The sequence below is a fragment of the Centroberyx affinis genome, unplaced genomic scaffold (genome assembly GCF_046629955.1).
Source record: "Centroberyx affinis isolate AG114_WGS23_722 - 3 ecotype Tasmania unplaced genomic scaffold, CSIRO-AGI_Caff_v1 ptg001065l_1, whole genome shotgun sequence".
NCBI lineage: Eukaryota > Metazoa > Chordata > Actinopteri > Beryciformes > Berycidae > Centroberyx > Centroberyx affinis.
The window spans coordinates 99,639-117,143 of record NW_027279615.1 but is presented as its reverse complement, the minus strand read 5'-3'; the positions used below and the strand labels follow the sequence as shown (position 1 = coordinate 117,143).

The 17,505-nt window shown below is 42.9% G+C and overlaps 1 protein-coding gene across 2 annotated transcripts; it reads right to left on the bottom strand.

Annotated features, from left to right (window-relative positions):
* Nucleotides 1-342: 342 nt before the first annotated feature.
* prkcq (protein kinase C, theta) lies at nucleotides 343-16,828 on the bottom strand. Of its 2 annotated transcripts, none has more exons than XM_071523106.1 (18): nucleotides 16,765-16,828; nucleotides 12,405-12,866; nucleotides 8,390-8,589; nucleotides 8,131-8,191; nucleotides 6,420-6,600; nucleotides 6,294-6,325; nucleotides 6,098-6,183; nucleotides 4,488-4,617; nucleotides 4,153-4,262; nucleotides 3,838-3,967; nucleotides 3,518-3,690; nucleotides 3,063-3,236; nucleotides 2,877-2,968; nucleotides 2,698-2,760; nucleotides 2,472-2,610; nucleotides 2,003-2,191; nucleotides 1,501-1,629; nucleotides 343-1,415 (listed from the first exon to the last, which is right to left on the bottom strand). In XM_071523106.1, the coding sequence occupies exons 2-18, from the start codon at nucleotides 12,520-12,522 to the stop codon at nucleotides 1,257-1,259; spliced, it is 2,166 nt and encodes a 721-aa protein (XP_071379207.1). In that variant the 5' UTR covers nucleotides 12,523-12,866; nucleotides 16,765-16,828; the 3' UTR covers nucleotides 343-1,256. The 2 variants fall into 2 exon arrangements, with proteins under 2 accessions (XP_071379207.1, XP_071379209.1); XM_071523108.1 differs by having other exon boundaries at nucleotides 6,420-6,591.
* Nucleotides 16,829-17,505: the final 677 nt, after the last annotated feature.

Sequence of the window (17,505 nt, the reverse complement as noted above, 5' to 3'; positions counted from 1 at the left end):
CTATTGCTGTTTTGTTGCTATAATGGCAATTTCCCTGAGGGCATCATTACAGTTTCATATTAATGTTGCTAATAAACAGCCTTTTCATGCGCTTGACTGAAGCTGCGGCTATTCCTCTTCTGCTCCTCTTCTTGCAAGAACGCTGCAGTGTCTTTCCATATTGTGCGGAGGAGGCCATATTTAATAAACTAGTCTGCTGATTCATCTGTGCTGTGAAAACCTGTCAAACTGTCTGCACCTTCACCTTCACTCTCCCAATATCTGGTGAGGAGGAGTAGTACCTATACAAAACTCAGCCCCGCCCTTAAATAGACACACACAGACAGCGGTCTAAAAAAACCTTCTTATTTCATTGTACACGATTCACAATAAAGAAAACAATAAAAACTACAGTATGCAGGATCTACGTACCTGATCCAAATCATGACATCAATCACAAAGCTCCTGAGGTGCAATAGGAAAACACATGTAAACAAAAACCCTGTAATTTACCTCTGCTACACATCAACAGATCTCTAACCATTTCAAATGACAGCATGTTGACAGGATTGGACTAAATTTACTTTTACAACATTTGGCTTTCTATCAACTATACAACTTCAACTCTAGGCCAATGGAAATCGGACCCACATGGAGGTAACAGACTCGGTGCGCACTGGAATACAACAGGAAACAACAAAAGTCATGACTGGCCAATGGAACAAAGACTTCTGGATGGACATCACAGTGGATCTGATTTGGCCTTTGGTTTTCATGGCAAAAAAAATGAAGGAGGTTGAATACGTCATGGGGCAACTTGACATGACTGAATGTAATTTTCTGGTGTTTGATGATTATATCTGCTTCTAATGAGCTTATTATCTGCTTGCAGAGTGGTAATGTCTCTGTGGATTACTCTGTTCCTCCTCTGATTGGGATGAAAATATGATGCCTCTGCCTCTTTCACTGAGCTTAGTGGTTATTGTTTCTTTTTCCAACACTATTTTTTGCCATTTTTGCCTTTATTATACAGTTGAAAGTGGAGAGAGACAGGAAAGAGAGCGAGAGAGAGAGAGAGAGAGAGAGAGAAAGAGAGAGAGAGAGGGATGACATGCGACAAAGGTCCCAGGCCGGACTCTGCCCCTTTAGTGGTTGTCGTTAAGTTGTGAATATGTTACAGTTGAGTTTTGTGACATTCATGGTCTATTGTCTCTGTGTTGTAGTAAGTGCTGGTTGTGAGCGGCTGGCTGGTAGGCGGCAGGTCGTCTGTCGGGCGGTCAGGGTGCCGGGATGCGGGCGATGCCTGGGTTAACGAAGGAGAAGTTTCTGAACATGGTCTGGTCAACGCTGTTGATGAGGGTCCGGTCAGCACAGGACAGCCTGGGCTTCTCGTTAATGAACTCCTTGTCAAAGTTACTGCAGTCACTGGCTGATTTCTGTGAGGGTGGAGGAGAGAATGTTAAATGTGAAATATGTTGCGTACAAATCTTTTGAGTACAGTCAGCTTGTGACTGTGCTTACCACAGTTGGCCTGAAGGGCGGCTCCACCTGCCGTTGCTCCAGCGCGTTCCAGTCGGTGCCGTGGAAGAAGCTGTGATGCCTGATGTTGCCCTTCACCCCTAACCTCTGCTCAGGCTCCCTCACAAACAGCTAGAGAGCAGACAAGCACGTCAGAGCCCAGGTTACATACATGACATACAGGCAGTGCTGGATTACAGTGATATAATTACTTAGAGTAACAAGCAGGGTGACAAATCACTATTTTAATTTCAGTTACCAATCAAAAGAATAAAACATTCATCTTTATTTTGTCTTCATCTTTGCTTCCCACAGATCACCTGTCAATCAAACTACCCAGTTCTTCTGTTTACTCCAATCGAACCAGAAATAAACCTCATTATCAGTCATCATCCTCTCTCACACTAAGCTAGGTTAGATGGGAAATGGCACAGGAGAGGAAACTGAGTTATCCTGATTTTTGAAGCTAAGAGACACACACACACACACACACACAGCCTCTGACCTTGACCAGCATGTCTCTGGCGTCTTTGGGCAGCCAGCGGGGGTAACAGGGGTCGTCGGTGCGTATGGACTGGAACAGCTCCTCTTCGTCGCGACCGTGGAACGGAGACTGACCGATCAGCATCTCGTACAGCAGCACTCCGAAGGACCACCAGTCCACTGAGCTGTTGTACTTCTGACCCAGCAGGATCTAACACACACACACAAACACACTGCTATGATAGACAGTCCCCAGCTCAGTCTTGGAATCAATTCAGGTTAAGGTCTTCCCATAGACAACCAGTGTAGTATTGATCAATCCTACAATAAATATGTAATCAATCAAACTGCATCATATCCATCATATCAGAGGTGACCGACAATGGCTGGACCACATCAATATCGGCCCCATATATCGGTCTAACCCTAATCTATAATGACATCTATAATGCAAATGTGTGCTTCCATCATAACAAGGAGTGTGTGTTCACCTCGGGGGCGATGTAGTCGGGGGTCCCACAGAAGGTGGAGGTCCGCGAGTCCTCCTGCATGTTCTCCTTACACATGCCAAAGTCTGCTATCTTTATATGGCCGTCGGAGTCCAGCAGCACGTTATCCAGCTTCAGATCCCTACAGAGAAACAGAAGGGGGGGGTGCTGTTTGTGTACTGTATATCATCTCTTCTAGCGCGAGGTCGGGTCTAGGCTGAGAACCTACCTGTATACGATTCCTTTAGAGTGCAGGAACTGGAGCCCACAGACGATCTCCGCTGCGTAGAACCTGCAGGAAGACACACAAAGAGGAGATATGGCGTCTTTCTTAAGGTGTAAAGGAGGGTGATGCAAAATGGAGGCGTGTATTCGGCCAACATCTGACGTGTCTTTGGACTGACATACGTGGATCTGTGCAGGTCGAACTTGTGGCAGTTCTGGATGTGGAACATGAGGTCGCCTCCGTTCAGATACTCCATCACAAAGAACAAGTTCTCCTGGGAAAAGAACAAAACGAAACACAGATAGGTCAGAGAACTGGCTGAGGAGGGTGTAGGGAGTGTGTGGATGTGGATGTCTGGGTGTTATTACCTTGGTCTGGAAGGTGCAGTAAAGGTGTGTGAGGAAGGGATGTTCCCAGGCTAAAGAGAGGACCCTCCTCTCCACCATGGTGCACTCCACATCATCGTCCATCAGGACCACATCTTTCTTCAGAGCCTTCACCGCGAAGAACTGTCCGGTGCCTTTCAGCTCCGCTAGAAACACCTGGAAACACACCGGGAACATCATGAACACTGCTGCTGCTGCTGGACACTTCATAGTTTCCTCATAATTTCTTTGAGTTCTTACAGCAACTATGCAAAAATCCACAGAGCAGTAACAAGTTTAAGTTTCCATTGTTCAATCATTGCTTTCTCCCCTCCCTCTCAAATCCTTCAACGATACTTCGATATATTCTATTTGCTGTATTCGTATCTATATCCTAGTCTTTGCTGCTGCAGTCACCCACTTTCCCCATTACACTTTGACCTTATCTCCTCCAGCACCTTGCCAAAGCTGCCTTTGCCGAGCATCTTGTGCAGGGCGAAGTTGTCGATGGTGAACTTGTGCTGGTGTTCCTTCCTGGGCACAGCGTACAGGGGCTCCTCTTCCTCTTTCTCCTCCTCCATGACCAGCCCGCTCACATCTGCTGGACTGTCCCACGATATACCCTGCAACTCTGGGGAAGGGATGGGAATGGGAAAGGAGGAGGGATGTAATATTAAAGACCTATTAAGAAGAAATAATAGGCTTGAGAAGATTTTAGACCTGTTTACCTACAGAATGTTGAGGAGTTGGCAACATAGACACATATGTTTTGCCTTACCTTTGCGTGCAGGAGTCGCTGTAGCGGGCAAACCCATCACTAACCCCGATGGAGCTCGGACCACTCCCGCCTGGCCCACGCCTACTGGCCCCTCTCGACCAATGATGTCACTGTCTCTGGTGCTTCTGGCCTATAGGGGAAAGGTATTACCAGAGTCAGACTAATATGGGTTTCTGAAGGCCAATACAGATATCTATTGCGTTGAACCTGGCAACAGCTAATAGCTTGAGCCAACATGTCACAAATATGGCATTTTACTTCACAATAGTAACTTCTCTAAATCTGAACATAGCCCAGAACATTTGTTTGTCTGACCTGCTGTTTGCTCTCGATGATGGCTAGAGCTTCGGCCATCAGTTTTTGGTTGACCCCACAGAGGTTGGCCACTTTCTTCTGGCATTTATGGTGGACGTTCATACCACATTCTGCACAGAAAACACAGGATTACCACTCTGGACGTGTCACTCCAACATAATGTTACAAAGTTGATGATGCAGCAGGGAATTATTAAGCGTAGAGAACAATTTCAGTACAGTTGTGCACTGATTACCTGGTAGAAAACTCATTTAGCGTGTACTGTGAAGTTTCTGAGACAAATTAGGTTACAAAGTGATACTGTAATGCGTGCAGATGTATTAAAGGTCTCTCACCCTCACATTTGAGCCCCTGCTTGGCCAGCCCCCACAGCAGAGTCCCACAGTGTTCGCAGAAGGTGGGACTTTTGTAGTTGTAAACTTTAAACCTGTGGGGCATGTCGATCTTGAAGCGCTCCTTGTGGATCTGCAACACACACAGTGAACACACTCTCACCTGAACGCACACAACACATAGGCCTATCATACAGCTTATCATGGGAGACCTAGTACAGGTTTAGCACAGCAAGACAAACAAGCAACCCAACCATCAACGACAACTGGGTGGGAAGACGGGTGGGGGAGGGGAAACAAACTGTTGTGCAGTTAACAGAACTGGGCAGCAGGTGGGGATGTTTGACAGCTTCTATTTAAACTGATATAGTCTCAAAAAACCTCAAAAAGCACAACGACAATTTGAAAACAAGCCCAAAAACCTGACACTGACGATATTTTTAAGCAACTTTCTGAAAAATAGGCCCAGAGTCACTTACAGTAAGCAGACATGGCAACTTTGGTAGCAAAGCATCAGGCACATGTTACACTGTCCAGTGTCCATGTAATATTGTGATGGTCCTTGGCTGCTGTTCCAGAAAGCTCTTTTACTATTCACTCCTTGTAGACAGAGATTTTACAAAACCATATCTAAGTGGTTCCACCCATTCTACTGGAGTTTGTTATACATTTTTTAACTTTATGATAAAGAAAAAAGAAGTCTTCTTGCATTTACAGTTTTTCACAATTGTTTACACACTAAAACTGGGACTTGGGACACAATCACTAAAACCTGAAACTCATGTATCACATCCCTAAACCGTGTCTGCAAACCTACAAGCACATTTTCAGTTTGCAATTCTCTGTCACACTTTTTGCAAAACGCTACACTCAGTACTGTGTAGTTTTCTCTCGTTCTCTACATTAGGCACAATATTCTGGACACAAAACCACTAACACAAAATGCAAAACTGTTACATTTTGCATTTTGTGTTAGTGGTTTTGTGTTTTGTGTTTAGAGTTTTGAGAAAATGAGCCCTAGTTTCAGAAGTGTGTGGTTAGGGTTAGGGTTATTGTGTGTTATTGTTAGGGCAATTGTGAAAAGCTGTAATTGTATATTTTTTCACAACTAAATTAACTATTTGTGTACCGGCACTAGTTGTACCACCACCAACCACATGGAACCAGCTTTTATTACATTTATCATGCTAAAAAAAGTAATGGCAAAAACACTTCCTGGAACCAACGAGTGGGTGGAACCTCTCTATGCTATATACCACAACATTAGCTTTGGCATGTTCTATTGTTTTCATGCATATGAAAACGGCAGGCATGCGTCTGAGGAGGAAGTGAAACAAGGGCGAGAAGATGAAGCAGGGAGGAGAGAGCCGAGACGAGAATGTCATGTAATGATATGATACTCCTGTATGAGGTGACTATTTGATTAGTAAGCATTGTAACCACAAGTTTACAAATCTCCTTTACACGTCAGCCACCTCAGAAATCACCTCTGCTCTGAAGAATCGACCCATTGTTATACAGCGTCATATGTGACATAAGGAGTGTGTGTGTAAGAGTCTCAAAAACCAGATTGAGGCAAGACTTCTATTTCTGGAACAACTGACAAGACTCACCATTGTTTCTTTGCTGTTGACCGCTGACCCCGTGCATTTGGCGATAACTTTGTCGATGCATTTTTTGTGGATGGCCGCATTGCACTCTAGAGGAGAAAAGATGACAAGGTGAGAAAAGAAGAGAAGAAGAGGGGTATCACGGTGTGCTGCTGCCATGGCGATACACAGTGGAAAAAAAAAGAAAACTGCCACTCACGTCTGCACTGGTAGCCCTGCTTGTTAAGACCCCTGTGGTGGAGAAAAACAGATAAGGGGAGTCATCAACCAAACATCCAAAAATGACTAATACGATGAGAGTGGGTGTTCGCAGTCAGGTCTGTACCAGACAAACTCCTTGCAGACGGAGCAGAAGGTCGGCTGGGGGAAGAAGGTGGCGCTGAATTCGTGACACTTGACCACGTGAACTTTGGCCTGTTTGATGGCGCCGCGTCGCTGATGGAGGGCGAACAGACCCTCTCTCTCCCTCTCGGGCTCCATATCCCCCTCACTCTGACCTGTAGCATCTGACAGACAGGCAGCACACAGATATGAAAATGAAAAATGAAAAGTTAAAAGGATGCATTGAGTTTGTAGGAGAATGGTCCATTGGTCAGCATTCCCATTAAAGCTGCACAAGGCAACTACGCACGCTGGTGGCTCCAAATGCAGCAAGAGGTAACGATTTGAACAATTTGAAGGTGAGGTCAGTAAACTGCACACACGTTTACCGACCCAGCCGGTCTGTGATGCTTTATACCAAAGATACCAAAGAGATGAGAGAGGAAAAGATCTAATGTTGGTGAGTCCAGCTTTCTCTGGACAGAGTGCTGCTCGCTGCTGGTTAGGAGACAGTTTGGATTTCACTCTTAAGTTTCAATTTGTCACTTCCTGTAGGTGAGAGGTGTCCATACCCAACACCAGAATTTAATTTGAGCAAAGAGGGCGAATATACAGGGTCTCAATTACTGGGGATGGGACACTTTTCTCTACTGCAGCCCCATTTTGGGATTTAGGCCATCCTCTGTGTCCCTGGTAGATTGTTTTCTTTATGCTAACAGTTTATCATACACTATGTTGAGTGATACCAGGCACCAGCATTGTCTCAAATGTGAGAAAATGAGAACTTGTAGTAGCTCTAAAGCTAAATGATAAGGATTCATAAATGATATGCTGCTAAGTCTGGCAGCTCTGTGTAAGAAACTGGTAAGATTTACAAGAAATATAAGTAACATACTGTTTGAAATACCAGAGGCTATTTTTCTCAAAGGTGTGAAAGCGGTGGGCGATGGGAGACTGTGCAAAGCTAAAAAATCACTCTCACCCACAAGAGCATCAGCTATATTGATTTAATGATATTTAATTTCCATTCATTCATTCCAAAAAAAGTGTTTACCTTTAACAGAGACAGACAATGACAGAGAAAGCACATGAGGCAAGTCACATTGTGTCATCTTCATACTTCCTCAAATGCTTGACAGGCATGTCCAGTAACAACTGATAATGCATAATTTTGTGAGTTATTACATTATTAGTCAATATTATTATTACATTATGAAAATTATCAGGGAATGTATTACATTAACAGGTTTTATTACCCATTTTGGCAAGTTATTATTATTATTATCTGGTAGTTATTACATTAGTTGCTACATGTCCTCTGTTGCTAGTGTTTGTTTGTGTGTGTGTGTGTGTGTGTGTGCCAGAGGAGGACATCTACCGAGCAAATGGTCACTGTGTGCCAGTGGCTATGCCACCTGTTGTTGTGGGCAGCGGCTTCTTAATTGCCAAGTCTATATATATACAGATACATGAGAGGGCTTCTTCCAGGTCTTGGCATGGTGTTGGTGTCAGGAAAGCACCAGTGAACGCGATCTAATATAAAGCACATTTGCAGTGCTTCTAACCAGCTGATGACAAGAGGCTCTAAACCCTTATTTTCAGTTTGAGAAAATGTAATCACTCCTTTCTGCCTCCAAGCCCTGTGTGTTATATTGTAGTTGCTTTAACATGACGGGGCAGCAGCAGGTCGGGTTATAAAGGTTTGAACCACTCACCACTTTTCTCTAGATAATATTTGGCCTCCATCAGCAGGCGGCCCTGTGGCTTCAGCTCCAGCTGAGACAAAGAGAAACAGAAGGAAGAAAGAAAGAGGGAAACAAAAGCAACATTTTAGCGATTCTCTGGAACGAACGGACGGACGGGAGGGAATTCATCAGAAAATATGAAGAATGAAAGGGGAAGAGCGTGGATGCGGGCTAATGTCATGAACTGTCTGACTGGAAGACACACAGACACACACACACGCACACTCACCCAGATCTCCAGCTTGCCATTCTCCTTCTTGCAGCGGGACGCCAGGGTGTCCAGGGCCACGGTGGCCTCAGACTTGAGCTCGGCGGTCCGGTCCTTCACCATCACGTGCATGACCCTGCCCCGGTGCACGTGGGCGTCGAACGTGGTGCTCCACGGCGGGTACATGGTGGGCTTCTTCTGCTTGTACACCTGGCCCTTCTCTGGGGAGGGAAACAGAGAAGACATATAAATCAGGCAGGAGGAATACTGAGACATAAGATGAAACTGTAAACTAGATGATAGGTGATTTTTGCATGTTGGAGGCAACAAATGGCAGCAAGAGGTAGTTGTTTGAATTTTGCTGACTTCAATACTCAGATATCATACAATGTGACACTTTTGGATCTTACTGTTAAGTTGTGATTCGTCAATTTTGGGCAACTAGGATGATTCTATTGTGTTTTTACATCAAATCTTGCCTAGTGCACCTTTATTTGGAAAATTAGATTGCAAATAACAATAGGATACAGCAAAGAAAAGCATGAATAATAATAAATAAGAAAATAGCAAATGGGGGGTATCAAACATAATGCAACCTAAAATTCCACTGTCAAGATAATATTATGAGAAATGTATGAAAAGTATGAAAACATATGAGCTATAGCATTATGAGGATGTGCAAAATAGCAGCGGTGGAACATGCTGAATGAATGAAAATCTGTACGATATGAAAATATACCAAAAAATGAAATAGATGCGGTATGAAAAGAGTGAGAAATTGTAAATATATTGAGATGTATGCAATGTATACGAATGAGTGAGAATATGGAACTATGAAGAAAACAAATATGGGAATTTACAGCTTATGCATGATGTGCATCTACATATACATATGGACAGAAAATGTACAAACTATTCACCTTATCAAATACATTCAACAGCACAGAATTTGATCCTATGTTTATGGAAGAATAATACATTCGGCTGGAACTGTATTTTTCCCCACAGCGGGTCCTAACATTAAATTCTTACAGTTCAGCCACTCTTTATGATTATGTATTCATAGTGTTAAGAGATTTTCTATCTCGTCACATGGCCTGGAAAACCTCCTGGCCTTGATCATTGACATCTGCTGCATTTCTTTTCTGCAATAACATCCCATATATCCACTTACATAACACCCACATGCCATCCTGCCGTTTCAACAATAAAGCCCACTAAGCTTTTTTCTGCTCCCAAAGCGTTCTGCATCCCTCTCCATCATCGGCTCATCATGTCTGTCCACCGGCCCTGCCAGCTGCTGTCTATGCTGATTAAACCGCCCAGAGAGGAAAATATGTCTGTTTCTCCCCAGACGCACGCATCAGATTGTGCTTTTTTTTTTTTTTTTTAGAAAGTTTCCTAGCTGTCTTATTCAGAGCGAGAGGTGTCATGTTTTGGTCTCACCCTCAACTCAGTTCCTGTGTTGTTTCTCTGTAAAAGACACTGAGGTGACATTTACATTTGGATGTGCTTTCATGCCTCTGTTTAAAGGGGCGCTGCTATAGGAATTCAAGATGTGTATACATGAGCAAAGATGTTTCATGTAGAGATTTTTTTTTTTTAATGTGATTCTTTTTGAGTGCTTAAATTTAAAGTTGTTGCACTTTTAAAAATCCATCCTTTTTTCCAGGCAGTTTCTGACTAACTCGAGTAAAACGCATCACAACTGGACTTGCTCCTGATTGGCTCCCTCAGTAAAGGATCTCTTCCGTCCAATCAGGCCAGTTTGCAGCATTTGAACTGGAAAGCCTCCACACGGGTTTACCTCATTTGAATTAGAGGAGCTGCTGTCGGCCAATGAGGGTCCAGCATCTTCAAATTCATTCAATAAATAAAAACAAAATCATCAAAACTGAATAATATGGGACCTTTAATGCTGCAATACTCTCAACACTCTCAGCTTTGACTTCAATAAGAATCATAGTACTGGAAAGCATTGATAAATGCCTTCTTTTTGAGGATGAAATCAGCTGCACATCATTTTACAGTGAGCTAAAATGCCTGGTAGCTGTTTTGTTTTTTTTAGCCAGCAGTTTCTCATCATCAGCTGTTAATGATACAAGCTCAGCATGGAGCCGGTGAGCAGCGGGTCAGTCATAAACACTGAAACCACTGAAGCTGACCGGCTGTGATGTGTAGCAGTAGAATATGCTGGGAAGGAGACATTTATATGTACTGGTAGCTGCTGAGAGGATAGTTGTTTTCTTATGATGTGAAACTCATATATGGGGCAGATATTGGCCTTTTATTAGCAATCAGATCTGGTCCAGCTGTAGAATTGATCAATACTACACTGGTTGTCTATGGGAAGAAGTAAGAAGTAGTAGTAGTATTATCCTGGTTTCAGTGGAGAGTTTTAGTTTCCCATTGTCTAAATGCCGTTTCAGAGGCTTTTCCACCATGCCATAAAAACAGTCACACTTAAAGATATTGACTATCTGCACAAAATATCAAGAGCTTCAATCCAAAAATATCACTATCGGCCTTCGAAAACCCCTATCGGTCGTACTATTATGTGAATAAATGACAGTAATTTCTATGTTTCCAGTGTATTGTTGCTGAGGTCAAGGTCATGCAGCTCTTAGGAAGATTTCATCTGAACTCAAGTGAAATGAAACTAAGTGACGTAGTCCTTCCAATGAGTCAGTAGGTTGAATTCAGTACTCAAGAATACACACACACACACACACACACACACACACACACACACACAGCGTCACTCTGCTGCCTCCTCCTCTGCTACGCTGCAGGACCAGCCTTGTGGTTACAGAAGAGGAAAAGAAACAGCAGATCCCTCCTCTTTCCTCTCAATGGCACACTGTTTTTAGCGCCACTGCACTCATATTCACCAGAGGTTAAAGATAGTCAGAAGCAGAAGAACGACTTCTAGTCTAGTCCATTATCGCTCTGGGAAATTGCTGAAAGTTGTGATACTGGCATGACTCACCCGACCGCAACGAAGACCTTAAAAATGGAAGGATATAAAGGCGTATTGTTTTAAAAATATATGGACACACACGCACATACATGGCACTATCTTTATCTGTCGTTGCATTCTTTGAAACACAACAATCCAGCGCCTGTCATCTAGCTCGGATCCCCAGCTAAGGCTTAGCTGGTACGGGTTTGAATATGAAGGCCAATACCGATATTTGTATAGTCAAGCTGCAATTAGCTGATGTAATATACCAATATTGATAAAAATCCTTAAAGTGATAATCTGCGAGATTCTTGTTTTCTTGTTTAAGCGATATTGCTTTGCTGTTTTGCACTCAATGTCGGGAACTTGCTGTAATAATAAAGACATTCAGTGTAGACTGCAGCTTCTTCTACCTTCTGTTATTTATTCCAGACAAACTGCTGCTGTGCTTCCAGAAAAAAACAGTACTTTTCCAGGAAAGAGCTACCAGACTCTGGGTGTTTAGAACAGCAAATGTAAAAGCTTTCATGAACTGGAGGTTGAATCACTGTTGTGTTACAGCAATTAGTAATAGAGACTAGCAAAACTGACATTTATTTATATGAAAAAGGTGTGGAATATTACTTTAAATATGTCCATTTTAATGCACATGATAACTCAGGATAATTCTACTACTACTACTACTAATACAACTACTACTAATACTACTACTACTACTACTAAAACTAATCAAACATATTCATGCATCCGTGTGGAATCTGATCAAAATGTGACATTAGAATCAATTCAGATTAAGGGCTTCCCATTGACAACCAGTGTAGTATTGATCAGTTGTACAATAAATATGTAATCAACAAAATTGCGTCATATCCATCAAATCGAAACTGACTAGCCAGTGTTGATTTTCAAAGTAAGGTCAGTATCAACAAACCAATACTTTGGTCTAACCCTGCTAACATCTCTATATATTCTGGATATTCTTTAACAACTTAACCATGCTCTTCCACATCTACCGCTCTCTATTTTGCACACACACACACACACACAAACAAACACAAACACACAGTAGGTAACCTGTGTCGACGGCCTCCTTCATGTAGACCGCGCAGTAAGGGCTCAGCACCTCTTCATGGTAGGCCAGACCGGGATCGATCTCAAAGTTGGAGAAACCGATCCGCAGGAACGGCGACATGGCTGCAGGTCTCCACTCTTTGACCTCTGCCAAAATGTTCCAAACAACCTCCGAGGAACCTCTGGAGAACCTCTGGAGAACCTTGGGCTAGTCCTTCCTTCAGAACAGTTGGATGTGATCTCTCAGATTCTCGAGATAGCGCCGGTGTTGCCGTCACCCACCTTCCCTCCGCTGCAGCACGCGCCGACTAGCCTTTCACTCCAGAGGAAAGATGGGCTGGCAGGGGAGGACAGAGGAGGAGGAGGAGGAGGAGGAGGAGGAAGAGACAGGCTCGGGGAGGGCTGTTTTCCGCCCTTGACGCTTCGCACACCCTGTCCTGTCCTGATTAAGAGATGTCAGTTGCCCTGTGAAAGGAAGAAACAGAGAGAGAGAGAAATGTTTCATCACCCTCAACACAGCAACCACAAGAGCCGGCTGCGAGCGAGTTGCCCTGACAACCCCATGCTAACCCGGTTAGGTCTCAAAGTGGGGTACCAGGGACACACAGAATAGTTTGCACTAAAATTCACTAGAAATCATCTCAATAGAAAGATTAAGAGTGACTTTTCTAACCACAGGTTTCACTCTCGACACGCGTGCAGACGCACAAACAAAAACCTTCCCATATGGGCTCCATGGACAAAGTCTAATCAGCTGAGGCATCCATGGACTTAATGTGTGTCTATTTTTGGGGGGGTCCGGGACATTTTAGGACGTTTGAGAACCCCTGCAGTTGTCGAACCTGCCTCGAAATCCCCAAATAACATAACTGGCAGACCTGGAACCAGCCCTCTCAACCTCCGCACAGCTAAAATAAAACTGCCCATACCTTCAGCACTTGTAAACGCCAGCTGTCTCCCTTGGGAGTCCTGGAGCGTCTTGTAACCGCGGCAATCTCTCTCCACCTCTGCTTTGTATTGTCAACCGGATAAATAGCTACCTAACTCCTGCTGCTTAGATGGAGGCAGCAGTAGAGGTTTGATGGCAAGTGATATTTGAGGCCTGCCAGAGAGTTGTGTGTGTGTGTGTGCCAGCCCCAGTGGTGGAGAGGGGACCGGGAAGGGACTATTAATAGAGCTGTAATACTAAACGCTGATCAGGAATACACGAGCCTGACTCTGCAGCACTGGTCGTTGTCGTCGTGGTCGTCATAACCCGGCACAAGTCCCCATGTGACAGCCAAGCCTTTACCGAACACTCGCTGACCCTGTGACATGTGGCATGACACGGACACACAGCCGTAGAGACTAGGGTTCGACCGATATGCGCTTTTGAAAGCTGATACTGATATTTTTGTACTGAAGCTGTCACATATTTTGTGGCGATATTCATTTTCATGCCAAAGTATTCAGTGTTTCCTGGGGAATTTTATTCTTAACAGGGTGGAAAAGCCTCTGAAGCCGTATTTACACCATCATGGGACACTAAAACTCTCCATTGAAATCCTAATGACATAATTTTGGAGTTGAAAGCTCTTTAAAGCAGGGTGAACCACCGCACTGATTCAATGGTAGGGGAAACTCTGGGATGTATTAGGTCTTTAAATGAAGAATCAATGCACAAAAATCATCATTGAAAACTTCAATTAATAAATAAAATATGCCGGTTTTACAGACTGGGAGGAACCTCCATTATATCAACAGTGGACGAAATTGACTGGCTGATCATATTTTCAATTAAAGCCCAATATCAGCCCAATATATTGGTCTAACCCTAACAGAAACATAAACAAACATGCATGCCGTCACACAGTTTTCTATTCCGAAACGCAATAAAAATTTTAAAAATCATTGTCTGAAGCTGATCATCAAGTCTGAGGATCCGGTTTAAAAAGTTGTTATAATCTTATCAATTTAGGCCTTAAGTTATCTACTATCCTTTTAAAAGTACCACAGTTTGCTCTAATTTTGTGTTATCAATCATTTTGGATCAAGTAGTTGTTTTGTGTGGAGTATGTCCACATCTAATCTGGAATGAATCTCTTCATCAGCATTTAATCACACACATTTAGGCACATAGAGCGACATATATTGACACTGATATTGACACCCAACCTCCCACACACACCCACACACACACACACACACACACACACACACACACACACACACACACACTCCTACAAATGCAGATTCATACCTTGTGAAATGTGCAGCGCTGCAGCCCTCCCTAACAGCCTCTTCTGCAGTTTGAACCCTTCAGTAATCCTGCATGTACAGGGGGAGTAAAGCTTCCTGTGTTTGACTTACGACTATGTAACCACACTTCCTGTCTCTGGGCCATTTTTTTTTTTTTTCTCTTTTTCTTTTTAGAGGCTTCACAGGTGGGGCTGATGCAAACACGAGATTGAATAACACCACTATATTTAAAACATAGTTATCTTTAATTTTTAAAAAGTTGGGCAAACTGTCAGCGGTGAAAAGAGCACCCAAATAGAAAATACTCAAGTAGTCGTATTGTTTCTTTGCTGAAATTTTACTCAAGTGGAAGTAAAATTACTAGTGCTATAATCTGTTTTGGTAAAAATAAAAAGTAGCCCATTTAAAATGCACTCAGGTGAAAGTCTCTGAGTCACTGCATTGGTGTTTCTTCAACTAGCGTTAGCTAGCAAGGCTAGCAAACTAGCTAGACAACAACTAGCTAACACAAACCATAATACTGAAGCTGAATAGGTGGCTTTTTGGGTAATGTAAACAAAGCTACTAGCATGTAGAACTTTGAGCATTTAATAATAGGTACATTTAGTTAACTTAACATTTACTCCAGGTTTGAAGGAAGCAGATGCAATCTGCGACTGGCCAGTTTCTGATGCGATGCTAACGGAGAGCCTAACTAACCAAATTTGTACCCTGAAATGGATGCTATTTAAAATATAGCAAAGTATAAACATACTCAAGTAAAGGTAACAGTAAACTGAACTAAAGTAAACTACTGACTTAAAAAAGCTACTCATTTACAATAGGGAGAGTAAATAATTCTTCACTTCACCGCAAATTTGTTTTTTGGTATGTTGTAGATGCAGTTGGTGAACTGAAGAAATGCTAAAGCATAAGGCTTGTGCCGACGTTCTGATGTAAACTAATAAGGATTATATAGTCTATGCCCTCTTTCTTCCTCATACAGTGACCATACAGTAAGTGTAAGTGGATTTAGACAGGACCAACACAGCGGTCATTGTTAAACCAAGCTGCTGATCTGTGATTATAAAACCCACTATAACCAAAACAGCCGCTCACAACCCTGCAAATCAGCTGCTGATGAACTGTAATTCGCTATTCCAGATCAAAGCAAACGTAAGCTTCGGTGTTCATTTTTACTTAGCTACTTAGTTAGGGTTAGTGCATCTTTTAAGGTGAATTGTGTATTGCAAATATTATTAAAAACATATTACTTTACCATATTTTGCTGTGCCTAAGCATACACTTTTATGTGTGTGTAGGCAGTAGGATGCACCAGGGTGGCATATGAGGGGGTGGATTGACTTTAACCACCCATGAGTACTCAAATACCACCCCACCCACACACACACACACACAGTTACAGGGAAGGTCAAGTGCCAATGTACCAATGTCAGAGACCTTTCTCAGCGTGCCCTTTCAGAAACCTTTCATCGGGGAGGGCAAAGTCAAACGACCCTCTGTTCTGTGCACCATCAAAAGGGGAGTGTGTGTGTGTATGTAGCATGTGTGTGTTTGCACCAAAGGTTTTTGAAGTAGCTGAGAGGGGAAGGGTCTCTTTGTTGTTATTGACAGGATGTCCATGTGTGTGACAGAAGCCATTCACTGGCTGCTGGTTTAACAGGAGCCCAGACACTCCAAGTGTCCCTGAAGTGGTCACTCATTCAAAGACAGAACACAACAGCTCTGTACAGTATGGAGCATGAACACCATCATCCTGTTCTTTCCTTCATTAGTGAATATATAGCTCATGATCATCAATAAGATATCTGTGTCTCCAAATACTATTATACTATAATAAAGCTCATAAGTTTCAAAGCATGAACTAAAATGGATCTAATAGCCTATGACTCTTCTTTTTCAGCCATTCTGACCCAAACTATTTTTTTTCTCAAGCATATTAGGTTTTCATTATAGGAAACACATCACATATAAAACATACAATAGCCTACCTTAAATATACGTTAAACGCTGCAGATCAACAAAACGGTAAATAGGCAGCTAAATAGTAGGCATGGTTCAGAGTAAATGCTCAGTAGTAAAACCCTCGAAACAAAGTGGAAATACATAAAACAGACGTACTAACCTGTACGAGACAATGTCCACTCAAGTTTAATGTCCATAGAAGTTGTTCTCCATCTGGGGATTTCTCTGATATTGGAGAGTAGCGCTGGTAGACGGACTGTCACATCGTGCTACATTAAATGACTGCGGGAAATATCAAAATTCAGAGGAAAGCCCACATGACACCTCACATCACCAAACTAAGTGGTAAAACAATTGGGGAAGTGTGAATTACTCTATCATAGCCTACCAGAATCGCCTAGGTGTACCGCTTAACGGGGCGGAGAGCTTAAATCATCAATTACATGCCTGATGCACATTTCTCCTCTTTCGTCTGCTGCTACAGCATAAAAGACGGCTGCCGCTTACGATTCTTTAAGTTATAGGAGCTTACGGGGAGACATGAACGCAACATAAGGTCCGCCTCTCTAACCATATTACTCCATGAAGCGTTTTTATAATACTACCAGACCAATAAGGAGCACTGACACAAACGGCTTAACAGTCTTTAGTAATATCCCTATCGCAGTTCTATCAAGTAAGCTAGTTAGCCTCAATACGTGCCGTTTTCTCCCGCGTGGAGAGAACGCTCGCCCAAACTCAATTAAAATATGTTGCGATTTAATGGTGACTTGCTTATCGGGGCAGGTACAAACATTGTAGAACAAAACTTCAGACCTTTTATGAATCGATAGGAGACGCTCTTCAATTCGGCGCATATCCAATACACGAAGCAGAACCAGTTTTATTAAATTTCAATTTT